The 24,004-nt window shown below is 38.4% G+C and overlaps 1 protein-coding gene across 4 annotated transcripts in view; it reads left to right on the top strand.

Annotated features, from left to right (window-relative positions):
- Positions 1 to 24,004, top strand: part of cntn5 (contactin 5) — a 161,770-nt gene that overhangs the window by 119,351 nt on the left and 18,415 nt on the right. For 3 of the 4 annotated variants that reach the window (XM_014026134.1, XM_014026133.1, XM_014026136.1), the window contains exons 9-15: positions 1,759 to 1,940; positions 5,484 to 5,620; positions 5,724 to 5,853; positions 8,924 to 9,068; positions 17,488 to 17,615; positions 17,966 to 18,153; positions 20,980 to 21,100. In XM_014026134.1, the coding sequence (XP_013881588.1) occupies positions 1,759 to 1,940; positions 5,484 to 5,620; positions 5,724 to 5,853; positions 8,924 to 9,068; positions 17,488 to 17,615; positions 17,966 to 18,153; positions 20,980 to 21,100 (1,031 nt within the window). The remainder of the gene's footprint in view (positions 1 to 1,758; positions 1,941 to 5,483; positions 5,621 to 5,723; positions 5,854 to 8,923; positions 9,069 to 17,487; positions 17,616 to 17,965; positions 18,154 to 20,979; positions 21,101 to 24,004) is intronic. The other variant, XM_014026135.1, reaches the window with a different exon arrangement.

The raw sequence follows: 24,004 nt of genomic DNA, 5'->3' as shown, positions 1-24,004 counted from the left end.
GCCGAGCACAGGTCCGTCCTCCCCTTTTATACGGACCTAGGTGGGGCCCACGTGACGTGGGCGTAGACTATTGGTCTTCAGAATGCGCGCGAGCGCGCGCGGGGGTACCCATCTGCGATAGCCTTAGAGGGCGGAGCTTACACGAAATAGAACCTTTATTTTTGCAGTTCAGGAGATACAGCCAAAAAACCAAATTGTGGCCTTCAATGCCAAATGATTCACCAAGTAAGAAAGATGGAGAACGAAGGCGAAAAGCAGGGGCGTACAAGGCTCTTTATAGGTTTCCACAGATGTACCATAAATCTTGTCATGGTATACCTTAAGCGTTCTTCTTTCCTAATATGGTCATATGTGCCGAGCTCTGTGTCACATCTGTGCATTCCTGAGACGAGGCCCCCCACTCTTTGGACACTACACTGGTTTTACTGGAGATTTTTTAAACTTTGATGTGCAAGCATCATTTTTTACTTTTCTCAACGAGCAGCCAGTGCTTTTGTAGGCCCCTCCCCCATCCCAATGCAGCCCGGTCTTTGCGTAGCGTCCAAGGATGTGTCCAAATTCAGGGGTAGACCAGGTAGGCCTTGGTCGACCGTGAAGATTGTAAAAAAGTGGCTTTATTCCCACCCTTATTCCGTAAAATAACAAAATTAGCTTAAAGGCAATATTTGAAGAAGTAATGGAGCTGCTGTAGGTGCCTGTTTATTTTGCTGTATCAGTTCATTTGATTTCTGACAAGAATAATAATAAAAACGTCTATACAAATGACAAACGCATTAACAACACAACCAATTGAAACTTTTAATTTTTATACTGCCAGATTTTCATTTAATGCTGTACTCCTTGTTCTCGCTTCATCCACCATTACAAGCAGGAAAAAAAAATCTCCTTTCGGCCCGCGGTGCATTATGGGATGTGGTGGGCTGAGAAGGATCCATCGGACCCGTCCGTCAAATCGGAGATAAAATAGGACACGTTTGTCGGTGCGGCGCTGTGAAGTACGCTGCCGACAAATTCAGCCTTCTGAGGACCCAGCCTCTGAATTTGGATGCAGAGGAAATGTGCAAAGCTCTGACTGATCCATGGCAGGAAGGACTTTTTGTTCAGTTGTTTTTGTTTTTAAATATCTTTTAGGTTTCCTTTGCTAATCCCTCTTTTTGTTCTTCACATTTGGTCTCACCCACATTCTTCTTCTCTCCCACATTATAATGCATGTGGCCAATTATGCAAATAAGTTGATAACATCGTTTAGCATCTTCTAGCAACTTTAAAAATGGCCAATATCTGTGTTTCTTCCTGAGGAGTTGGCAACATTCATGCATGGGAAAAAAAAACCCACAAACTCCACATAGAAAGGCCTATGCTGGGATATACACTGTCTTACAAGGCAAAATGTATTTTAGAAAAAAATGTGAGTTCCCATTTATTTTAAAATTTTGGCATCTTCAAAGGATGGACTGACGATGCATTAAACCTTGACAAATACTGCGTCGTAGTTTCCACTGTAAATAAGACAAAATTGGTTGAGCTTTAATTTGATTTTAAATATCCTTCCACAGAATAATACTATTGTGAAAACCATCTTTTGCTTATGTAATGCCGTGTAACACTTATTTTTAGGGAAACAGTGAACTTGACATTTTTCAGTCGTGAGTTGCAACATAGCAGCTCAAACCCTTTTACTGTATATAGATGCAGCTGACGCCCTTGTTATTCTGGGGAACGTTGTTTGTGTTCAATGCTGTTTTCCTCCTTTCACAGTCCGGTGCCAACAATCACATGGAGGAAGATAAATGGCAACATCCCCAAAAAGGCACGCCTTCGCAAGTCACAGGCTGTACTGGAGATTCCCAATATTCAGCTGGAGGATTCAGGAACTTATGAATGCAAAGCTGAGAATCCGAGAGGAGGAACTGTTTTCAAAGGGCATCTGCAGGTCTACAGTGAGTCTGAGTCTGCTGTCACTTTCCATTCTTTTTTATAGAAAAAGAAATCAAACCTTTGTGTGTGTGTGTGTGTGGTGATGTGGTATGCATGCAGTGTGGCTGGCTATTCAGACACTTGTGCTCCTATTCCCTGCTGGTCTGTTTAGATCCTTTCTGCCTTTGTGCAGCCATCATGCATTATCCAAGAGCAAGCATACATTATCACAAGTGTTGATATATTTATAGCAGACTAACACAACTGCTCTACTTTTGCTTCTCAACCTTTTTATTTCATCATTTCCATCCTACTGTATTCTACAGTTCAAGGTCAAAGATTTTTACAAATTTGCTGGTCATGCCACAGACATGTCGTCCTGATGCATCTCAGTAATCCAGGTAAAAAATCAAAAAGAAAAAAAGTGTATAGGTCTTCTGGACGGGTTCTTCTCTAATGAAACGTTTCGTCTCTCCTCCAAGAGACTTCTTCAGTCTGAGAGTTTCAGGCAAAATTCAGGCTTTTAAGCCCTGCCTCCATGTGACTGATACTCACATGGAGTATCTGATACTGATACTTTTTTTTCACAGACATAACGTTTTCAAATAAAAGTATGCTGATCGAAAAAAAAACAATTAAAAAAACATGTTAGTCATGAAGATAAATGTTGTTAGGAATGCCAATCAGGCCCATAACATTTATTTTATTAGTTTAGTTTAGTTTAAAACTTTGTTTCATTCAACAAACAAATAATAAAATGAACAATTAATAAAAAAATCAAACTAATAATAAAAACAAACAAATAATACAACATAGTTGTGTCAAAAACACAATCACAACGTAGTCAAATGAAAAGGAGCAGAAAGAATAAAATCTTATAACATCTGCCCCAATTAAAAAAATATGTATCTAAAAAAGCGTACAACGTACAAGTAATTAAACTCTACTTAATACACAATATAATTTCAAATAATAAACAAAAAGCATCACAACACAAATACAAATCTTAACCAATATTTTGTTCATATCTCATTTAGAAAAGAGCTTCTTGAGGTCCACCACACTTCTTTCAGTTTAAATCAAATTCATGAACAGTTCATTAGTTTAGAATATTTTATCATGATATCTATTAAATGTTGAAGTGAAATCAATAATTTGAACATTTTCATTTGCTGTATTTGGATTTTGTGAAAACATATCAGTTTTAAGCGAGCTTTAATTGGAAAACAAAAGGTGCTAAGCAATGAGCTGGAATTTCTGCCTTTGCTTGGGATCCTAAGCTTATCTGAGCTGATGCATGTCTCCTATTTCTCTTTGTCTGCGCCTTGTGCACAAGACAAAGATAATGGAGTACCTCAACCTTGGTAGGATGCATTTCCAAGACCCTGCACTTCTTGGCAACCTTCATTCTGTTGACATCACAAGGAGAATAGGGGCCTAATTTGTCGTGGCCCTGCGCTAAATGTAATTTACACAGGTCAGCTGGGAGTTTGAACTTTCATTGTGAGCGAGACCTCGCTGACCATAATCATTCAATCAAACCCCACGGAACACATTCTACTGAAAGTGGCATATGCATGGAAAAGAAACGAGTGTGCTTGGCATGAGAGAAACGGCTCAATACTGAGTGTCTTCTTGTCTGCACACATTGAACCAAAAATGTGCTACAAGGCATAAAACCATACCAATGAGGGTTTAATCTGATAGTGATTTTCAGCAAATGAATAAATCCATTACAGAAAAAAAACATGTGAATTATGCCCGAGTTCTTTCATTGCGTTTAAAGTTCAACTGATTAGTTGTGTAACAGGATGCAGGTGGATTTGATTCAATCTGTTTGCTCATTTGCAAAGACAAAGTTTAAAAATGACCTTATAGTTTATTATACCCAGAATCAAACTGTAATGAACTGGCTTGAATATATTAGACTAGATGTATTGCAGGACATGTAAGTGCAGCTTGGAACACAAGGCAGTAAGGTATTTAAAAGAATAACAGGAAAGGAAAAAATATGTTAAATTAGCCACTAATAAAGTTTGTATTGCTGGGTTGCTGATGTAGTTTTGACATCACAAAATGCAGATGGGGGGCCGGAAGTAAATGCAGCCGTGTTTCCTTCTGTTGATCCAGCATCAAAATGCCTAAATTCTGCATGTACGTTTGTTGCAGCCGCTCTAATCAGGAGAATTATAAAAGTTTTCTTCATGTTTCAAAAGTAGTATCACAAGGGAGATCATTTTAAACAAACTTACAGAAAAAAGACCAAAGTGGATCAACAATTTGCAGATAAAAACAGGAGATGCTGAAACAAACAATGCAAGAGTTTGCAACGACCACTTTCTAATAGGTAAGGACCATATCATTTAAATCTTATTTTCAGATATTTTATTGGACAGTTACTCAAATTTGGGTTTACAGAAACTAAATAAATTATTTACAAGTAGATCCAAGCACATAGAAATAACAGGGGTTAACTTGTTTTTAACTTTGGCGATAGCTTTGTTATCTTAGGCTAATACTCACCTGGGCAGAAATAAGTTAACAGACATTTAGCTTCTTTGGATCCTAAATGTTTGACTCAACCTGAAAGTAAATAATTGTAGCTTCAAGGCTTTTGAAAACTTTCATCGGGCTCAACGTATAATACGAGGTCTGCAGCTCCAGATAGTTTATGTTGATCGCCTCGATGCCGGTAAATCTACCAGATAATATGACAAATCTTTTTTTATTAGGACAATATGGCTCATATCTTTAATGTATGCATTTTTTTTTCACAGTATCTCATCTGTATCAGCCCATTTAGAGCATTAGCGTACTTGCTGTGATTCATTTAGCTGTTTTAAACGGAGCAAATCACTTCCCATCCCCCCATCTGAATTTAGCACATCATCGAGGTCATGTGACTGCAACCCAATAAAAAAAATTATAAACCAGCCCGGAGGGAAAAGGAGAAATAAATCTTTATTCAAGCTTGAGACACATAATGTTGAAAATAAACAAACAAAAGTACTGTAATACTTTATTCATTTATTTTCAGTCTTTTGTTACAAGTGGCTCTCGCTGGTTTCCAGCATGTAAACTACACCGTGACACAACAAAACATGAAAGTGTTTTGCACTTGGAAAAGAGAGAATTATTTTCTCTTTTATTTTTATTTAGACATCTATGCAGCTGGTGATTCCAAAAAAAAGCCCTTATTTTCTATTTGCAATGCAAACTCATGTTTCATTCATAATTAGTCCGAATGCATTAAATGAGTTCTTTCTGTTGGTGAGTAATTGTCTGATCTGTAGACCTTACTGGTGCTCAAGAATAACTTTGTGTGTTCTGAACTAGTCTGAATTCCAACTTTATTAATTTTTTTGGTATATTAAATCAAAGAAGAATTCTGCACAATAGTTCATTTATCAAAATATTTGCAGAATGTTTTGTTTCGTCAATGGATCAAGCAACCTTCGCTGCCCTAGTCTTAAGTACAGCTCTTACACAGTTGACAGTGCACTTGTGTGTGTTTTCAAGGATATATTTCTTATTCATTTTTTTTTTCTTCTTCCTCTATCACGCAGCCCTCCCTCAGTGGGTCAGAATGATTAATGACACTCAGATGGATAGTGGAGAGAAGCTCCAGTGGGAGTGTAAGGCCATCGGGAGGCCTCGGCCCACCTATCGCTGGCTTCGTAATGGTTTGCCCTTGACATCCCAGGTAGCTTCAACACACAGACCCTCTTCGTCGCTGATTGCACAATTTATGCAGCATTACCATGTAAAGTATGCCCACTTTCATAAACACTGTTTTCTTGCCTCAGGGTCGAGTTGAAACCGTGAATGGGGAACTGACCATTCACAAGGTGCAGCAGACGGACTCGGGAATGTACCAGTGTGTCGCCGAAAACAAATATGGCGCTGTCTACTCCAACGCTGAGCTGAAGATTTTAGGTAGTTACGAGTTTATTACTGGCAATGCAGACTAAATCAGATTAATTTTACAAGAATAATCTTTCCTTTCCAGCCCTTTTCTTTGCTTCTGCACAAGCAAAAGATTGACATCTGAACAAAGTACAGGATGATAGGTAAAAGAGATTGAAATTCCAGAGGGGAACGCTGAACTGTGAGATATGCTGATTGCCAATCAATGGTCCCTGATTTAACCCAGGCAGTGGACAGCATGAATAAAAGAAGGACTCTCATGGTTATATTCACTGCGCTGTCTGCACACATCAAGCTGAAGTGAGTCTGGGACATTTTGGATATTAGTCTGACAAGAATATCAACCATTGACTTGTAGGCATAGATTTATCCTAATAGAACCAAACACAAGGAATGGCTTCTTTGGTGCTGTTTAATGACTCCATTAGGGTCTCATTTGTGCTCTGTTTGCCATCGCATTACAATTCCCAACATCAAGAAAAACAAACCTTCCAATCATGACTTTTATCAGGTATTTTCTACTCAAGAAAAGCTATTATTGTGTGATAATCAGCTCTAATCATTGATAATTGCCTTTTTGCACAGTTTTAGCCTATTTTTGAAACAAGTATGCACGTTTCAGCTGAACTAGCATCACACGCACTTAGAATTTTTTTGGCTATAAAAAGCCAAGAAAAGAGTTTTTTAATCCTGAGGCTTCAGGGTAAAACACAGCAGTCGTACTGAATAGCTGTCCACTGTTCTGTGCTGATGCACTATTTTCTCCTTGTCATCTTCTATACTGGGACACATCTGGTGATACCCATTCCCCTTTCATTTTTCCCTCAGGGACAACTTGATTTACTGTCTTTATGGCTTGCCCTTTTCTGAAGGGGAATCTGTGGCATTTTGAAAATCTTACTGCAAATGGAGAAATTTTTTTATTTATTTTTATTTTTATTTTTTGTCTACACTTTGAACCATCATGGTAAAACAACACTACTTAGTTTAAAATCAAGGTGTTTGTCTGGAATTATTAAAAGTTTTTGAATTTCAACAAGCCTGATCTGAGTCGATGAGTAGGTACTTTGGCTTTTCTTGAAGTCACAGTCACATTGGGAATATTTGGAAGATGTTGACGAATGTTTTCATAACTTTACCCTACGGGAACATGATCCCAGTGACCTGTGCTCTCTCTAGATGTCCTGAAGTAAACACTATCAGGACAGATTACATGACTAAATAACAGCCTGCAGATGAGCGATCACTGGAGGCTACACGGGGGGCAGCGGTTGCTCTCACGTCTGTGATCTTGTCCCAGATCCAACTCTGCCGGGGTTGTTTTCGGGAGGGTGAAGGAACGTGGGTGCTGCTGCCACCAGCTTTGATTAAAGCAAATCCACACAGCAACTGCTCCGTTTTCTGCTCCTTGTTTTGTCTTGAGGGACCTCCGCCACTCAGACAGCCACTCAGGCTCAAAGACGCGAGTGTTGCAGGGAGAAGGGTCAGCCTGTAGCTACAGATGAGATTGAATTGTCATTGTGTGTAATGTCACCTATGAGGCATCATTCAGGATTTGAATAATCACTGTTGACAGAGCCCCGCAGCCGGTACATGGCCTGTACACGGATTTCTTTTGAAAGACATTAATTGTTTAAAACGTTTATGTATTCTTTATCTGCTCAAGCAGTCTGGCTAAACATGGGTTAGTAACAGTATAAATAAAAACAATTCAACCATGTCGTCATTAAGATGACATTCAGTTTCTTAATTAGGCAGCACCAAACAGTATGTGTGCCGATAAATAATGCAGAATACAAACAGTTTTACTCTGAACCTAAGTGAATGTGTGATTACTTCAGTTGTATTTACAGTGAAAACTCTGCTTACATTGAAAAATAGGACTATTTTGATCAAGCAGCCATTTTTGTCATGTTTCATCTCTTTTTGAAATGCCAAGGTTAAAATGGAACAAGCTTTGTAATTATAATCATTATTACGTTCCAGCAAGTGTGCAGTTTTTTAAAACTGCACGAGGCTCCTTTTTGTTCCAGTATCAGGCTTCCAAATGGGACTGAGTCACAGAAAAAATATCAAGTTTTGTTGCAGAAAGATGATTCTTGTTTGTCATGCCCGTTTTTACTGACCAGCTCTAGTGTAATAAAGATTGCAACCATTTATGATGTACCATGAATATAACATAACGTGATGCTGTGACAAACGTGTTTGGATGAAATAAAAATTATGATATATAATGTTTTTTAAAACATTAAATTTATTACTTATATTTTTAAGGTACTTATTTTTGAAATGTGTCAAGTTTTGCAGTTTTTTTTTCCATTAGTTTTCCAGATATTTTGAATGCAGTTCTGAAATGTGGCTTAATGTCCATAAATAAAACACATGGAAGCATGATTCACATGATTGTCCTATGTTAAGTTGGCTGTTGTCCATATAGGTAAAACATATTGCTGGCAGTAAGTTTAACGTTTGACACATTTACAGTCATTTCAGATCTTTCTGTAGGTAAACACACACACATGGTCACTGACATCCTGTCACAAATACTGCTTACAAATTTCTATTTAAGAAAAATTTGAAAATTATCATGTTAATTTTGTTTCTCACTTTGTTTTTTTTCCAGTCTTCATAATTTTGCAATGAGTGCCTTTAACAAATTTAGTTTTTTGAGCAATTTGATATTGTCACAACATTTACTTCAGTATCTTCTCTGTTCTATGTTGCAGTCATTCTGATTAACTTTCTGACTTTTACTAAATCATCAGTACTTCCACTACAAGTTACACAAAGTCACAGTACTGTACTCCATCCAGTGAATCCTAATAAAATCAGTTCAGACACCAGCATGTTGGTAAAAATGTTCAAAAACTGAATATTTAAGACTTTAGCCCAGGATTTGATTAACATTAATTTTGCACCGTGTTTTTTAAGAGATATATTAATCCATTCCTCAAAGAATGTAATTTTATTTTGTATGGAACGTGAATATTTCATATCTAAACTGATTTTAATATTGAGGTAGAAACAGTAGCATGATATGTTTAAATCTACATTCAAACCATGTGTTTGTCGCGCCTAGCATCAGCACCTGCCTTCGTCACCAATCCAGTTCGGGTCATAGCCACCCTCGGGAAAGACGTGTCTCTGGAATGCAAACCGAGAGCATCGCCCAAACCCCGGATAACGTGGAAGAGAGGAGACAGAAGGATCCAGCCAAATAAAAGGTAAAACAGCTCCGTGATTCACTCCGAAATTGAACTCCTGACCCGGATATGGTAAAAATAAAAAAGACGTTATAATTTGTCCTGATGCATCTCAGTAATCCAGGTAAAAAATCAAAAAGAAAAAAATTGTATAGGTCTTCTGGACGGGTTCTTCTCTAATGAAACGTTTCGTCTCTCCTCTGAGACTTCTTCAGTCTGAGAGTTTCAGGCAAAATTCGCCTGAAATTCGCCAATTTTGCCTGAAACTCTCAGACTGAAGAAGTCTCTTGGAGGAGAGACAAAACGTTTCATTAGAGAAGAACCCGTCCAGAAGACCTATTCAATTTTTTTCTTTCTGACGTTATCATTTCATGTGCAGCTTGTGTAAATCTTGAAGCTTGCAGTGATGATCAAAGACACTGTGGGAGGACAGCTGTTTGCTAAAATCTGAGTCCAGATATTAGAACGATCATGCCTCTAGTCGTTAGTAACGACAAGTGCTGAACTCATAGAATCATGCTGCTTAACGTATATATCCCCTGTAGTCTTACTAGGGATGTTAAAGACAGAATACATAAATACTATAACAAAGTGTTTGATGAACTTTTATTTTAACAGTACATATAGAGATGCTGAAACAGCTTCTGGAAAATTAAGATTAATATGTTAATCCTTTTACTGAATTCTTAAACTATTAATAGGTTGGATTGTTGGGAGACAAACAATGTTTCTGCTGGTGTCAATGGGATAAATGGTGTTTTGTTTGAAGGCAGTCATAAATTGACAATACTGCATTAAGGTGAATCTGAATGTTTTCCTCTTTACTACATACAGAGTGGAACATTAACACATTTAATTGCCCTTTAAAATATGAATATAGCCATAAAAAGTTTGTTTGCTGCAGTATATTTGTTTTATTTCTTACAGTTTTACGACATAAATCCCAGTGTTATCGTTCTCACCCAGGCCTTTCAGGGATTGTTTGCATGTCCTGTTGGAGCATGTCTCAGTTTCATTACTGTTTCTGAAATGAAGTGAAAATAAAACACTACAGGTTCTGGCAAAGCTTTCATACTTAACCCACTTCCCACTCTAGAACGCTGACAATTTAGACCCGGCAATTGGGTTTGGAATTCACATGCAGTTTGATGCATCATCCTTTATAGGAAACATCTCTCCCGTGCACCTGGAGGGGGCTGAACGGGGCAAGGGCCCATCAATCAAACTGAGCGACGCCGCTGAAATTATTACTTACCGCTGAGAATCGAGAGTTTCTCGCGGGAGAATGAGATGTTTGTGTATCAGACGAGGTTTAGCGGTCTGTTCGAAGGCCTCGTGGCAAGGGCGTCAGCTGATAATCAGATCTTTGGGGTGTGGAACTCACTCACGCAGGCAGCTGCATGTCTCCACGCTTCCAACAAGTGGAGGATTTATTATGACCCCCGCACGCGAAGCGTAAGCAGGAGTCTTGATGTTTTTGGATTGTTTTTTTTTTTCAATGATTTTTGGTCAACCGTAGCACAAAAACGGCTGCACGGATCAACATGAAATTTGGCAGGACTGTAGATGAGTCTGACCTACACTGCTTCAGCCAACGGTTTTACGATAGACCCCATATTTGAGGAGGGGGCTCCTTTCAAAGAGGGGGTGTCTGGACATGCAAAAATGCTTATGACTCAGAAACTGTTCAACATAGAAGCTTCAGGTTTCTTTGGTTGTTTAGCTCTGATAAAGGGCTATCCATCAGTTTAACCTATGCCCACCCCTCCACCCCTAAAAAAGACCCCCACCCAAACCACTACAATTTTGGGATGCACCTAGTACCATGACAATTACCAGGAATAAAGACTTCTGAGTTCTGGTGCATTTGTGCGTGCGGGGGTCATCATGTTACTGCTATGTGGAATCTAGTTTGACTTTTCATGAGAGTGCAAAATAATTTCCAATTATTTTATTTTCCTATCAAAAAATACATCCGCTTTGTTTATTATTTTTTAAGTGGAACTTGTTCATGGTTAGTCAGTATGTGCTGCCCTTGAAAGGTGATTAACAGCTTTGGCGCATCTGAATCAAAGCCTTTAAGATGTTTGTCAGACTTTAGAAAAGCTTTTATTTAGAATCACTGGCATACACAGCAGAGAGATTCATACCTTTTTTTGACCTTTTTGATCTTATTTTTGCCGACTTAAGATAAAGTTTCTTTGTATATTTGCTTCTCCTATGAGAACCAGAAATTATGAAGGAAAAATATTGGCAAAACAATCAGTTCATTTCTCGCCACAGTGCAGTCCATCTTTCACTGTTAAGTACTGGCATGCCGACATATACTGCTCATTTTCTCTATAGTTTCTCAGGGAGGAACTTAAAAAAAAAACCTTGGACGCTATACAAAGTGTTTTTATTATTGGAAGCTGAGATCCAATCAGAGTTTGACACCGTTAACAGGCTGTCTTTTACAACTTAAAGGTACCTTAGTGAGGTAATGAACTAGATGACACTGTGTTTAGAAGAGTCACCATTTAAATAGAGATCAACCTTGTGAAGGGGCGATAGCGATCTGAAAATGGCTGAAACAAAGGAGAGTCGTGCATTTTAAGGTCCCAGTCAGGGTGACTTCTGCAAGGATTGTCTGCCATTATCTCTAGTAAAGAGTCTATGGATGGAGAGATGTATTCTTGAAGGAACAAGGAGAATCGAAGCTGCTTCACGTTTATCTGCCATTGACAGCTGTGCTGACTTAATGAAGGTTTATAATTAACATGGATTTCCGGTAATGTTCGGGGCTTTTGTGTCTTAAATAGGAGGTATTAATCCCATTAGTTTTAAAGTACATGGCAGACTCATTTAAAATAAACAGACTCCTTGTGTCAGACCAAAAAAATAGCTTGGCAATTCCTTCTGCTGACTTTGTAAATAATACATTCCAGTTTACTGATTTAACAAATAAGTAATGATGATGCTGTGATTTGTTTGATTTACCCTCAGAAAGCTTTCATAAGGTAAAGGTTGTGTGTGATATTTCACGGTTTCCTCCAGATCTTCTGAGGGTTGAATTGATTTGCATATTCTGTATACCCAGCAGTCCCTATCTTGTCCTTTCTGCCTCAGTGTCCTTGTCGGATGCGGATTCCTCCCTAATTTGAAAAATGTCTCCTGGCTCTGGATGGCTGCTGAACTGTCTACGTGTAGGTAGATTCTGTCACACCCTCACGAGCTTCTCGTTGCCGTTTTCAATCACCTCGCTGGTGATAAAGGGCTCAATATTGAATGTATAAATGCCAAACAATATGAATTAGATTATGAAAACCTCATACCCCTTATTATTTTCATTGTTGAGGTTGAATGAAATTGATTTCTTGATTAACCGGAATGTGTGAAAGCTCCTCGGTCGCCATATAACTGAAATGACTGTGGTCTGATTTAAATCAGGTTGAATAGCTTTCCTTTCACTGTGATCCCATGTTTCCCACTTTCCCCTGTTATTGCTCACAAAAGTCAAACCTACTGTACATACTAACATACTGGTGAATGTGTCAAATGTCAATGACAAGTTTATTTATAGAGCACTTTAAAAATAACTGAGTAGGAGAGCATAGATTTGAATCTTTTCGCAGTCTGAGAAGTGCATACATGTAGAGGCAATTATTCCAAAGATTTAAGGCAGCCACTGAAAAAGCTCAATCACTTTTATCTTTTAATTCAGACCCAAGGCTGAAAGTGATGTTGATGGTCCAGTGTAAATAAGTAACAAGGTAAAAAAAAAGAACAGGTCATATAGTGGAAGTGGAGCTTTTGAACTACAAAAAGAAATCTCTGGTTCACCAGAGGTTTCTCTTACCAATGATGGGGAGATCAATTAAATATGATGGGGCCAGACCATTTAAAGCATTAAAAGCAAGCATTAAATTCTTAAAATATATTCCAAAATTTGCAAGAAGCCACAGAAGAAATGCCAAGCCTTGTGTTTTCATGCTCCTTTGTAGGAGTTCAAACAAGGTCCTGCCTTCTGAACAGTTTCTAAATGATGTAGAGACGACAAATCTAGACTGACATGCAAAGCACTACAAGAAGTGATGAAAGCATTTTTTTTCACATCTTTGACAAGAAAGATGTCTTCATCTTTGCATAACCTTGAGGAATCTCATCCAGGTTCTTGACAGTAGTAAGACTGGACAGGGCTAAAACTGAAACTGAACTTATGAGTGAAACAAGTTTTCCAAACCAAAATACTTTGATTTTCACCGAGAACAAGATGTTTACTCAGGTTATAATTTAACTTTGACTGTTCAGTAGTTGTTTCAGTGGACTGGGACTGGCTGACCTGAAAGGCAAATAAATATGGATGTCATCAGCATAGCCAAAAATAAACTCCATAAAACACGTACAAATTAAATACCAGAGAACCCAGAATAGATCCCTGAGGGACCCCAGATGTGATATGAGATTGCAAAAGAAGAACACTTTGACTTGGACAAACTTTTCAGCTTTGATTTGTGACATAATATTGGAGACAGTAAATCTCAGCTTGTTGCTTTTTTAACTATTTATTTGAAAATGTAAATCCCAGTTGAGATTGTTCTAAGTGGGTTTAGGGTTGGGCAATATTGGCAAAAAAAATTAATCACGATTAGTTGTGGTATTTAGCCGGTAACGAATAATTTGACGATTAATCCCCTGGAGTCCCTGGACACCCTTATGTCCTGGTCACGTGACCAATTTAGTGAGAAAGATTTGCTCTTCGTAAAAATATGTTCCAAACTGTGTCAAAATTACAGACTTCAGGCTGTACATCAAAATTTAAATTGTGCTGTAAGATTAATAAATTACAGAACTTTTTTTAATGTTCGTCATACTGTATTTGAAGCGGGGAGGAGCACTGAGCGAACTGACAGCCTGCTGGCATTAATCGTATTAATTGTCAAATGCCAAAAAATAATTGATTAATATTTTTCTGACGATTAATTGCACACGATACGATTATGCCCAACCCTAAGTGGGTTGCAGGACAATGTCCTTATCAGAAAAAGAAAAGACCACCATCAGTCTCGGCTGGAAGGCCTTACCACTTGGAGGGTATGATTTAACATTATACTGTGAACTGACATGATTTACACTAAGGTAAAAAAGGTAACACATTTTAATGACTGTTAAATCTTAATACTAAATCATATTTTCATTTCATTTGAGCTAAGTCAAAAATAAACCTTTGATACCAACAACTTGTTCAAAGATTTCTATTTTTGCAACACATTCAAATTAAATTTAAAGTTTCTATGTTTTGAAAAAAATGGTTTCCTTATTGGGAAGCTGAGGAGGAACAAGAGCTTAATATAAACACAATATTATATGATTTTTACTCTGTACACAACAGCTCAGCCACTTGTGACAAGGCTTGTTGATTATAGTTCCATTCACACTATCTTATGTCAAACACTTAATTCCCCTGCTGTTACAACACAGAGCCAAATGTTACTGTTTGTGTCCTTCACTTGATAAGGGTCTACTTATGAATGCAGGAGTGCTGTTTTGCGAGTTTGTTTTTCTTCTCTGTTGCACTTGTTTCCTTGGAGAACAGCCTGACGATGTGCACATGAGTTTGACAGTCCTTTTTTCCCTCTAAATTCATTGAATGCGGCAACATTTAGGCTTCGTCAGGTAGATTCACGGGCGCCATGTGAAGATGAAAGCATTGTTTATTTAGATTTATGCAAATGTTGATGCAGAGGAACAAAGAATCCTAACAACTATTTTATTTCCCATTGTGTAAGGTTCTCCTCAAATGTTGTGCTGAAATTTTTCCTTTGATGAATTTTAAATTATACTGTAATTATTCAAATCGCAGCCTATTGTGATCTCAGAAAGGCACAAGATCAGATATGTTGTAGCTTTGTACTTTGAGCACTGAAATTTAAAGGAATGTGTGTTGCTGTGTTATGTTTGAAAATCTCATTGGATTATTATTTTTAGCCACCGAGCCTGCTCTCATTACATTAAACTGTTTCTTTAAAAGCATCTGTGTCCACTTCTGTTCACGTTGGAGCTACTTAATGGAATTTGAAAATTAAATCTGTTACAGTTTCTTACAGGTTGCATTCTTTTTTTCAAACTGAGTGCACATAACTGAATTATGGGACATCAAAACTCTGTAGCTCGCCAGCAAAACAATTTCTTTAGGATTAAAATGTCATTATATAAAACTTAGTCATGGTTTCGGAGCATTAGCCAAAAGTTGCTTAGTCATTGTTTGAGCTAAATTGGTCAGATTACTTAATCATTGTTTCCTGTGCATTGGCAGCCACCCCTGCAAATCTGAATGTTTTGTTCAACTTTCTGTTGAAGAAAATACTTTTTTTTTTTAGTTTTGAATGCTGTTGTGAGTCACACTGAGGCATTTTTCGAATACATGCCAAAAGTTTTAGTCATAAAAAACAGCACACATTTGTGTAGCAATGCAATAATTCTCAAGGAGACTGTACATTTTCTTCCTTCCATGCCAAGTCATGCCAGGTGAAGAGAAAAATTGCACAACAATCTTTAATAAAAAAAAATTATATGTTTTGTTTTTGTGGAAAAGAATGTTCTTTCATGCAGGATGTTAAATATCTCCTTGTTGGACAGCCTGTTATTCCTTTTTTTTGTCAGATTTTTGTCAAGCTCACATCTGATGTTTTTCTTTTTAGATGCCCCGAGGTGGAATGTTTTTTTGTGGAGGCACCTTGTACAATAATTATCTCTGATGTTTTTACAAGCCACATTCAGATGTCAGAGAGGTCTGTTTTTCCTGCCGATGGTTATGTGTTTTTCACCTTTTCTGCAGGTTTCAGAGAATAGTGGAAAGCCCTCCACTGATATCATTTTGTGCACAGCAAATCCTTTCTTAACAATGTTGGCTTGCTGGAAGCTGACATGATACCCACCACACACACACACACACAATGCTTTAGCAAATTGGGTGTCTGTAAGGTGTGTTTAGGAAGGGAGGGGAGAAGTTTTAAAACCTAATTTGTGCTCAAACCATAATAAAAGCTGCCATCTCGCACTGCAAGATTGTCCCCCACTTTTGTCTCCTGTTTGTACTTTGTGTCCTCTGCATTTCAGCAGATGCAGCCCAGGTCAATAGATTAGTTCCTTGATCTCACTTGGCAGCTGTTCATCCAGTCCGACAGACATCAAAAGCATGTCGGTTTGAGAAAATGTACAGGTTGCACATGAATGAGATATTTTGCAAACGGAAAGGATCACTTTAAGGTCCAGGCATTAAAAACTGACTGAATATAGTTTTGTTCTGCAAGGTGATTTGTTACGCAAATTATGATACAATTGTAGTTAGCATTTTTCACATGTAATTAGCTTAAATGACCAAGAAAAGTAATATAAACTAGACATGGGTTTTTTACGATGTAAAAACAAGTGTGCATTGCCATGTAGCATGTCATTGCAGGGTGGCTTTGCCTGCTGCATTGGACTTGCAGAATGAACTTTGACCAAGTTCAAATGTGTTTTCTATACCAGCTTGTGCCTGCCACATCAGCAGGTGTTTGTATTTAAGGTAATTGTGTGACAATATGAAATTTGAAGAGATTTTTTGTTAAAGTTGCATTAGCTGGGTATTGAACCCTGATCTCCCACATGAAAGTCCATGACATAGACCATTAGACCAATGGAGCTGTGGCAGAACATGGTGGCAGGGATTGGTTTGCATGTGTGCAGGAAGAGGCCACATTGCCAAAACAATTATTGACACAAAAATGCATAATATTACAACTATCGAGCAGTTTTAAGACAATATTATATTAAAACATCAAAATACAATCATATTAGTACTGTAAACACTGAACTACTGAGTTGAAATATTAAACTATGGTGCAGTACCAAGTTGAGTACAGCATGGGGCAGGATTGGACCAATACAAGGTTCCATTGACTGTCATTATAATTCATTAAACATTAATATTTCATAAACTATAAGTTTTACAAGCACCAAAAGGCACAGCCATCATTTGGCACAGGAGCGTTACAGATATAAATTACAATGGCAACTCTAGGACAAAGTATGCAGGAGGAGAAGCAGGGCAAAGTTGAGATGACTTGGATGGGAAACGAATCACAATTGGATCAAAGTGAATGAGGAAAAAAACTGTAAATTAAAATAATTTCCTCTTTGAAAGACACAATAACTAAAGTGATCTGCACAATTTCTCCATTCTTTATCGCTAAAAGTTCCAAACTTCCAAATGTTTTTTGTCGCTTGCTTCTTGTTAGCAGCAATGTTGCTAAATTTTTGTAAAGAAAAGAGTTAAATAAATGTTTTTTATAATTTTTTTAGTGAATATTATTCCTGTATTTCTACACCAGCATGTGACCGCAAACCTGAACCTGCAATGCAACTCCGGCTACGTGAATTTAATTCTCGTATTGATTTTTGTGTTCTTTTCTTACAGGATTTTGTTGTTACGAAACAACACTTTGAAAATTGTTAACTCCAGCCGAGCAGATGAAGGGAACTACGTGTGCCGGGCAGAGAATCAGTTGGGCTCGGCAGAGATGACTGCCACACTGTGGGTAAAAGGTAAGCGATGCCCTGGGGGCCTTTATTTTCTGCCAAATTAGCACAAGTCAGCCTCCAGTAAACAGTCGCCAATGTCATTTTACCCCCCACCATTTCTTGGGTGCCGGGAAATTTATTGTGCTTGATCAGGCGTGAAGAAGGGTTTTCACATTCAAGAATCATATTACAAGGGCAAACTTTAACAGTGTAGCAGTCCACCTCAGAGATGCACTGTGCACAGGACCACTAGAGCTGGCTAAAACTAGCTTTTCTGGTCGTCGCTCCGGCGCTGGTGCTGCAGTCAATCGCAGCTGCTTAACGCTAGTTCTGGGTAAGCCTGGGGTGACAGTGCAGCAGTTTTGTGCTTCCAGAGGCCATGCGTGTGGCGCTCAGCCCGAGCCGAGTGGAGGTGACCGTCGGGGAGAGTGTGGTGCTGAGCTGCAAGGCCACGCACGACACGTCGCTGGATGTGGCTTTCCAGTGGTCCTTCAACCAGAAACCAATCAGCTTTCAACAAGACGGCAGCCACTTCGAATCCATCCAAACAGTAAGAGCAAGAGTAAGAGCCAAAACATCTCTTAAGTCACTTTAAAATGTGGGTCGTTCTGTTATCAGTTAAATTCTTTCTTTCTGATCATGTAAAATCATAAACATGTTGGGTGTAAATAAATATACAGTATATAGTTTTGATTTGTTTCTTTAATTATGTGAATGCTGAGTCAGCATTTGACCTGTTAGGTTTGTTTGTGCATTTTTTTTGCTTGTATTTTTCATTTATCTGCTTATTTAATCAGTTTTATTGCATGACACAAGAAGCTTGAATCTTATATTAAATTAAATGATTAGAATTTATGGTAAATTGTTACAAAGCATTCAAGTTTTGCACTGGTTTAAAGATTCAAAATATATATTTTAGCTGTTAAATAGTAATTTGAGTCTTTTATGACAGTCGAAACTTGCCCTGTCACACTGACATTTTAGACAGTTTATGCCAATTTTGGAGACATCTACATTGAAGATGGAATTAAAAATCAACTGGAAGTCTCTTTTAGGCGCGTACATATTTTAATGTTAACAAACTGATCAAATTTATAACTTTTATAAGTAATATAAAAATAAGATGGCATAAGTTGTCTAAGAGGTTATAGTGTGACAGGGCGTTTAGACTTCTGAACGGCTTAGAGTGCAAACTGAAATCTTAACTGTTTTGGCTCAGTGATGCTCAGAACTTTCCTAATCAACAGAATCAAAAGTAAATTTCAGATTTCTCATGAGCCGTATTCCTTGAAAACTAAATGTACAAAATGTGTCAACAACTGAAAACTTTTATTAGTTCGTGCGTTTCAGCCGCACGTCTGTGAGTCAGCGTCATGTTTCCACATAAAACAAAACGAGACACAGAAAATACCTGAAAATGTAAAAATCAGTGGAGACAGTAGCTGCAGTAATCAGTAGGTATGGAGCAAGCCATAATAAGGCTAATCAGCACTGCTTTAACAGTCTGGATGAAGAAAAACACATCGAGAAATGATTTCCACTTGGCATGTGGATTATCTCTATAGAAATCACTGTTTGTGCTGAAGTTTTTACACTGCGTCCGCCGTGAACAATGTGTCTCTGCCCCAGCAAAAATGTGCAAGGTTATATTTTTTCTAAATGAAAGCAAATTTGATATATATTTTAGTAAAGTTGATTAAATTTGACAAACTTGTCAAACACAGATAATTGGGTTGTTTGCTGCTTTCGAAATTCTTATCCAGATTCTGATGCTTATGTTGGAACAATGATTGTTCAATAAATGTCTGCTTGTGTTTTTATCAAGATTATAAAAAAGGTTGATTCGGTTCACAGAAGCTTGATGGAAGAAAGTTTTTGTAACAATCTACTACAAACTGAATACAGAGAAGTAAAGTGAAAACTTAGAAGTTGCTTGGGGTTGGATTGGAGTGATAATTTGTTTATCCATTAAAGTCCACACCCAGTTATTCTTTGTGTCAAGTCTGTTGATTGAAATATGGATGAAAATTCAAAATTATATTTATCTTTAAATCTTAACAACAATGTTTGAGAGCTTAGTCCAGCTGCAGCTTGCTGTTTTGCCTTTAAGTACGATGTCAAACTAGAAACCACACAGTCGTAACATACATGACCCACGCACATACACAAAGCATCAGAACTCAACTGGAACAGATTTATTGTTTTGGGTGGGGGTCCAGGGGGAGCACATTGGCTCCATCAGAGCTAAAAAACAAAAAATCTGAAGCTCCTATGTTGAATAGTTTTTGAGTTATAAGCATTTTTGTATGTTCAGACACCCCCTCTTTAGATGGAGCCCCCTCCTCAAATGTGGGGTCTATCATAAAACCGTTGGCTGGTGCAGTGTAGGTCAGACTCATCTACATTCCTGCAAAATATCATGTTGATCAGTGCAGCCATTTACATGATATAGTTGACTAAACATCATTGAAAAAAATTAAATAATATTTTAAAATAACAGTATAAAAACAATATGGCCCCCACTTGGCAGGTGGGGGTCATAATAAGAAATGATTCTGTACGAAAAACCACATGAAAATAAACAAACAAATAAGGGAAATAAAGAATAAAACTAAATGAATCATTATTTCAATACAAAAGTGATTTTTTTGTTTATAATATGAAAAATAAAGTTTGCATAAAATATTTTTCAAATTCCTTCCTTATTTACTATATATTATTTTTTTCCCTTTTTTTGCAGAAACCTCATCTGACGTTTTTGTTATTTCTCAGCTTTTGATGATACAATATTTGGTAGTTTGAGGTATGTTAGCCAGTATTTTAACACTGACATCATTTTCTGCTTTGGAACACCACAGAGAACAGGTTTGTCTCTGACCATAAATATGGTTTGTCAGGAATTAAAAATAAAAACAAATCAGGATACACAAGGTTGGATGCAAATTATCAACAGAGCAACAAGTCTTGTTGATGCCGTTTAATTTTTTTCATCAATAGCGAGCGTTAAAATCTCGTTCTTCCTGAGGTGTCCTGAGCCACGACTGCACTCTGGAGAGGAAGTATTTGCAGTGACAATCCTTCACAGGCAAACACAGGCCGGGCTGAAGTGTGGCTTGTAATTTTAATCAGGTTTCGTGCTAAACAGCTGCCTGTAGACCTTGGATTATTCCCAGTCTTGCCTCGGGCCTTTCTCATTTCAGCAGACAGAAACTACCAGCAGCTGAAGAATGTAACACCACGCAAGCACCTGAATTAAACAGGAATTTCTCGAGCCACATGAGCCTCTACAAGTTGTAAAGGAATCACACTTCTTGTGTCATGCTCATTTAGGCTTGCCTGATGCCTTCCTCTCTCTCTTTTTTTAATGCTTTCCTGTTCTCAACTGCAGCAGTCCTCGACGGTGGATCTGATGATTAGGAGCATTTTGTTGAAGCATGCTGGGAAGTATGGATGCAGAGCCCAGACCAGTGCCGACACGGTGTTTGCAGAAGCAGAGCTCCTCGTGCGAGGTAAGCCTGATATCTTTCAGTGCAGCAGTAAAAACTGTGCTGTCATGTTCACTCTTCACCAGAGTCCAAAATCACCCCCCACAAACCCACCAAAATGACCAAAGTCCCTAAAACATGACTCATTCATCCGCACACACAAGAATTTAGTTTGAGGAGAATAAAAAAAATAATGTGTGTTTGGGCATCTGAACAATGGTTTCAAGTTTTATTTTGAGCTCTGAAGCAAAAGAGTTTGAGTTTAAAAAATCTAATATTTAAGATTTTGCCACTGAATGAGTCACATTACAGCAGAACTGTAGTCGGCTTGAACAACTTCAATATTCACCAGTAAGTACGTTTTCTCCACTGTCTGGTGATAAAATGTCCTTTTTTCCTACATATATTGTTGTGTATGTGGCTTCCATCTTGGTCCTGGAACAGTGGGCTAGATCTTTAGCCTTGCAGAGTGGGCCGTGGGAGTTTGACCGTGTTCCTCGAGGCATTCTATGTGGGGGGTGCTGCAGGAGTATGGAGTGTCTGGGTTGCTACTAAAGGTGATCCAGTCCCTGTAGAACCAAAGCAGGAGCTGCGTTCGCATTCTTGGCACAAAGTATCACTTGTTCTCAGTGCAGGGTGGACTCTGCCAGGATGGTCCCTTGTCTCTGATGTGTTTGTAGTGTTTATGGACAGGATCTTAAGGCGCAGTTGTGGAGAGTAGAGTGTCTGGTCTCTGCTGTAGACAGATGATGTGATTCTGTTGGCGTCTTTGGACCAAGACCTTCAGCATGCACTGGGGCGGTTCGAAAGTAAGTTCCTCTAAATCTGAGACCATGGTTCCCAGCTGGAAAGGGGAAGGGTGGAATGCCCCCTCCGGGTCGAGGGAGAGTCTCTGCCTCAAGTGGAGGAGTTTAAGTATCTGGATGGATCGACAGATTGGGACCTCATCCTGAGTAATGAGGGCGTTGCTTCGGTCAGTTGTCGTGAACAAAGAGCTGAGTCGAAAGGCAAAGCTCTGGATTTACTGGTCTGTCTTCGTTCCAACCCTCACCTGTGGTCATGAGGCGTGGATCATGATCGAAAGAACGAGATCCCGGATACAAGAGGCCGAAATGARCTTCCTTCGTAGGGTGGGCCGGGCTCAGCCTTAGAGAGAGTGGGAGGAGCTCTGTCATCCGGGGGGAGCTCGGAGTAGAGCCGCTGCTCCTCCACATCGAAGCAAGTCAGTTGAGGTGGTTCATCTGGTTAGGATGCCTCCTGGACGCCTCCCTTTAGAGGTGTTCCAGACACGTACCACTGGTGGGAGACCCCGGGGAAGACCCAGGACTGACTGGAGGGATTCTCTGGCCTGGGAACACATTGGGTTCCCCCAGGACAAGCTGGAAAGTGTCGCTGTGGAGAGGGATGTCTGGGTTTCTCTCCTGGACCTGCTGCCTCCGCGACCCGACTACAGATAATCAGAAGAAGATGGAGACATTGTTATTCAATGATTATTGTTCATGCAGGTCTGGTTTTAACTCTCTTGTTATGACTCAGTGACAAGTTTTCAGACTCCTCGTTACTTTATGTTTAGCATTGTACTCAAGCCTCATAGATCCACTTATATGCCTTTTTCTTAGATGTGTTTAGTTAAGATATTAGTTAAGTTATTACCCATAAAAACAATATAGAAAGACAGCAAATGAAAAACAAATAAATAAATAAAACACATGAAAGCAGGTGGGATATTTTTTAGCAGCCAGGATTTGTCATCACAACCTTTTGCTCAAACCACTTCGGTCCATGTTTGACTGAAATTACTGAGCTATAAGGTCATATATTGATTTTATGTAAGCCATTCAGAAGCCTAAGGCAAGTTTAAAGCAGGGCAGCACAATATATCAAAAGTTTATTGTCATCACACTATCAGAAGCACAAAGTACTGCTTGGACTGCAACAAATCATGGACCATTATATTTTAAGCACCATGCATTCATGCTCTGCATGCTGATGATATATTTGGTCATCCAGCAGCTTCTAACTGGCCTTCATAACCCACAGCTGCTTTAGATGATGGTGATGACAGCAGTGTGGAGTTGTTGTAAGATACTGTCAACCCACGATTAAATAATAATAGTCACCTTCCCATGTTGTTCAGCTCTAGTTTACAGGAAATAAGACTTTTCTGGTTTGGCAAAGTTTTGTTGGGATGAAGCCAATTTTTTGTTTGCCTGGATCAGAAAATGCAAATGCCATTTTCTTTACAATCTTCCTACAGTTTAGGGCCACAGAACACTGAGCTTTACTGAGGAGCTCACCTGCCAGCTTTTCTTTTACAGCTGTTCACCCTGAAGTCCTTCCATGTTTGTTGCACTTACAGATTGCATTTTCCTCTGAGGACTGAAGTAAACATATGTTCAGCTGTACTGAAATACAGGACGGGCTATCACATCGTGTTTTTTAGTTTAACTGCTTTAGAAAACATGATAAGATTTCCTTATATGCTTTGGAACAGATTTTTTTCTGTCCTCACATTTGGGAAGAATTTTTTGTAAATTTTGTATTTTTTTCTGTACATTACTTCTGCAGTTTTTATGTTTTTTCAATAATTCATATATCAAAATGTTCACATTATCCAGGACACTCCTGCTGTGAGTGTCTGTATTTGTGCCATTATTTTAACATTCTGAAATATTTAGCTTTTTTGGTCTTTTTTTTTTCATTTCACCTTTTCTATTTCAACTTTCCAGCTACTTTCTGCTAATTTCAGCTTTTTTTCCAACTTCCATCTGCTAGTGTAGGCTTTTTCTGCTCCTTTCAGCTGCTTTCTGCTAACTGAAGCCTGTTTTATTTTTTTTTTAATTCTTTTGTCACTTTTCATCAAATTTTCTGCCAGTTCCTTTTGTTTTAGTTAGTTAGTTAGTTAGTAAGTTAGTTAGTTAGTTAGTA

The sequence above is a fragment of the Austrofundulus limnaeus genome, unplaced genomic scaffold (genome assembly GCF_001266775.1).
Source record: "Austrofundulus limnaeus strain Quisiro unplaced genomic scaffold, Austrofundulus_limnaeus-1.0 Scaffold528, whole genome shotgun sequence".
NCBI lineage: Eukaryota > Metazoa > Chordata > Actinopteri > Cyprinodontiformes > Rivulidae > Austrofundulus > Austrofundulus limnaeus.
Note: the sequence above shows the minus strand (reverse complement) of the source record. Positions and strands in the feature narration are given on the sequence as shown.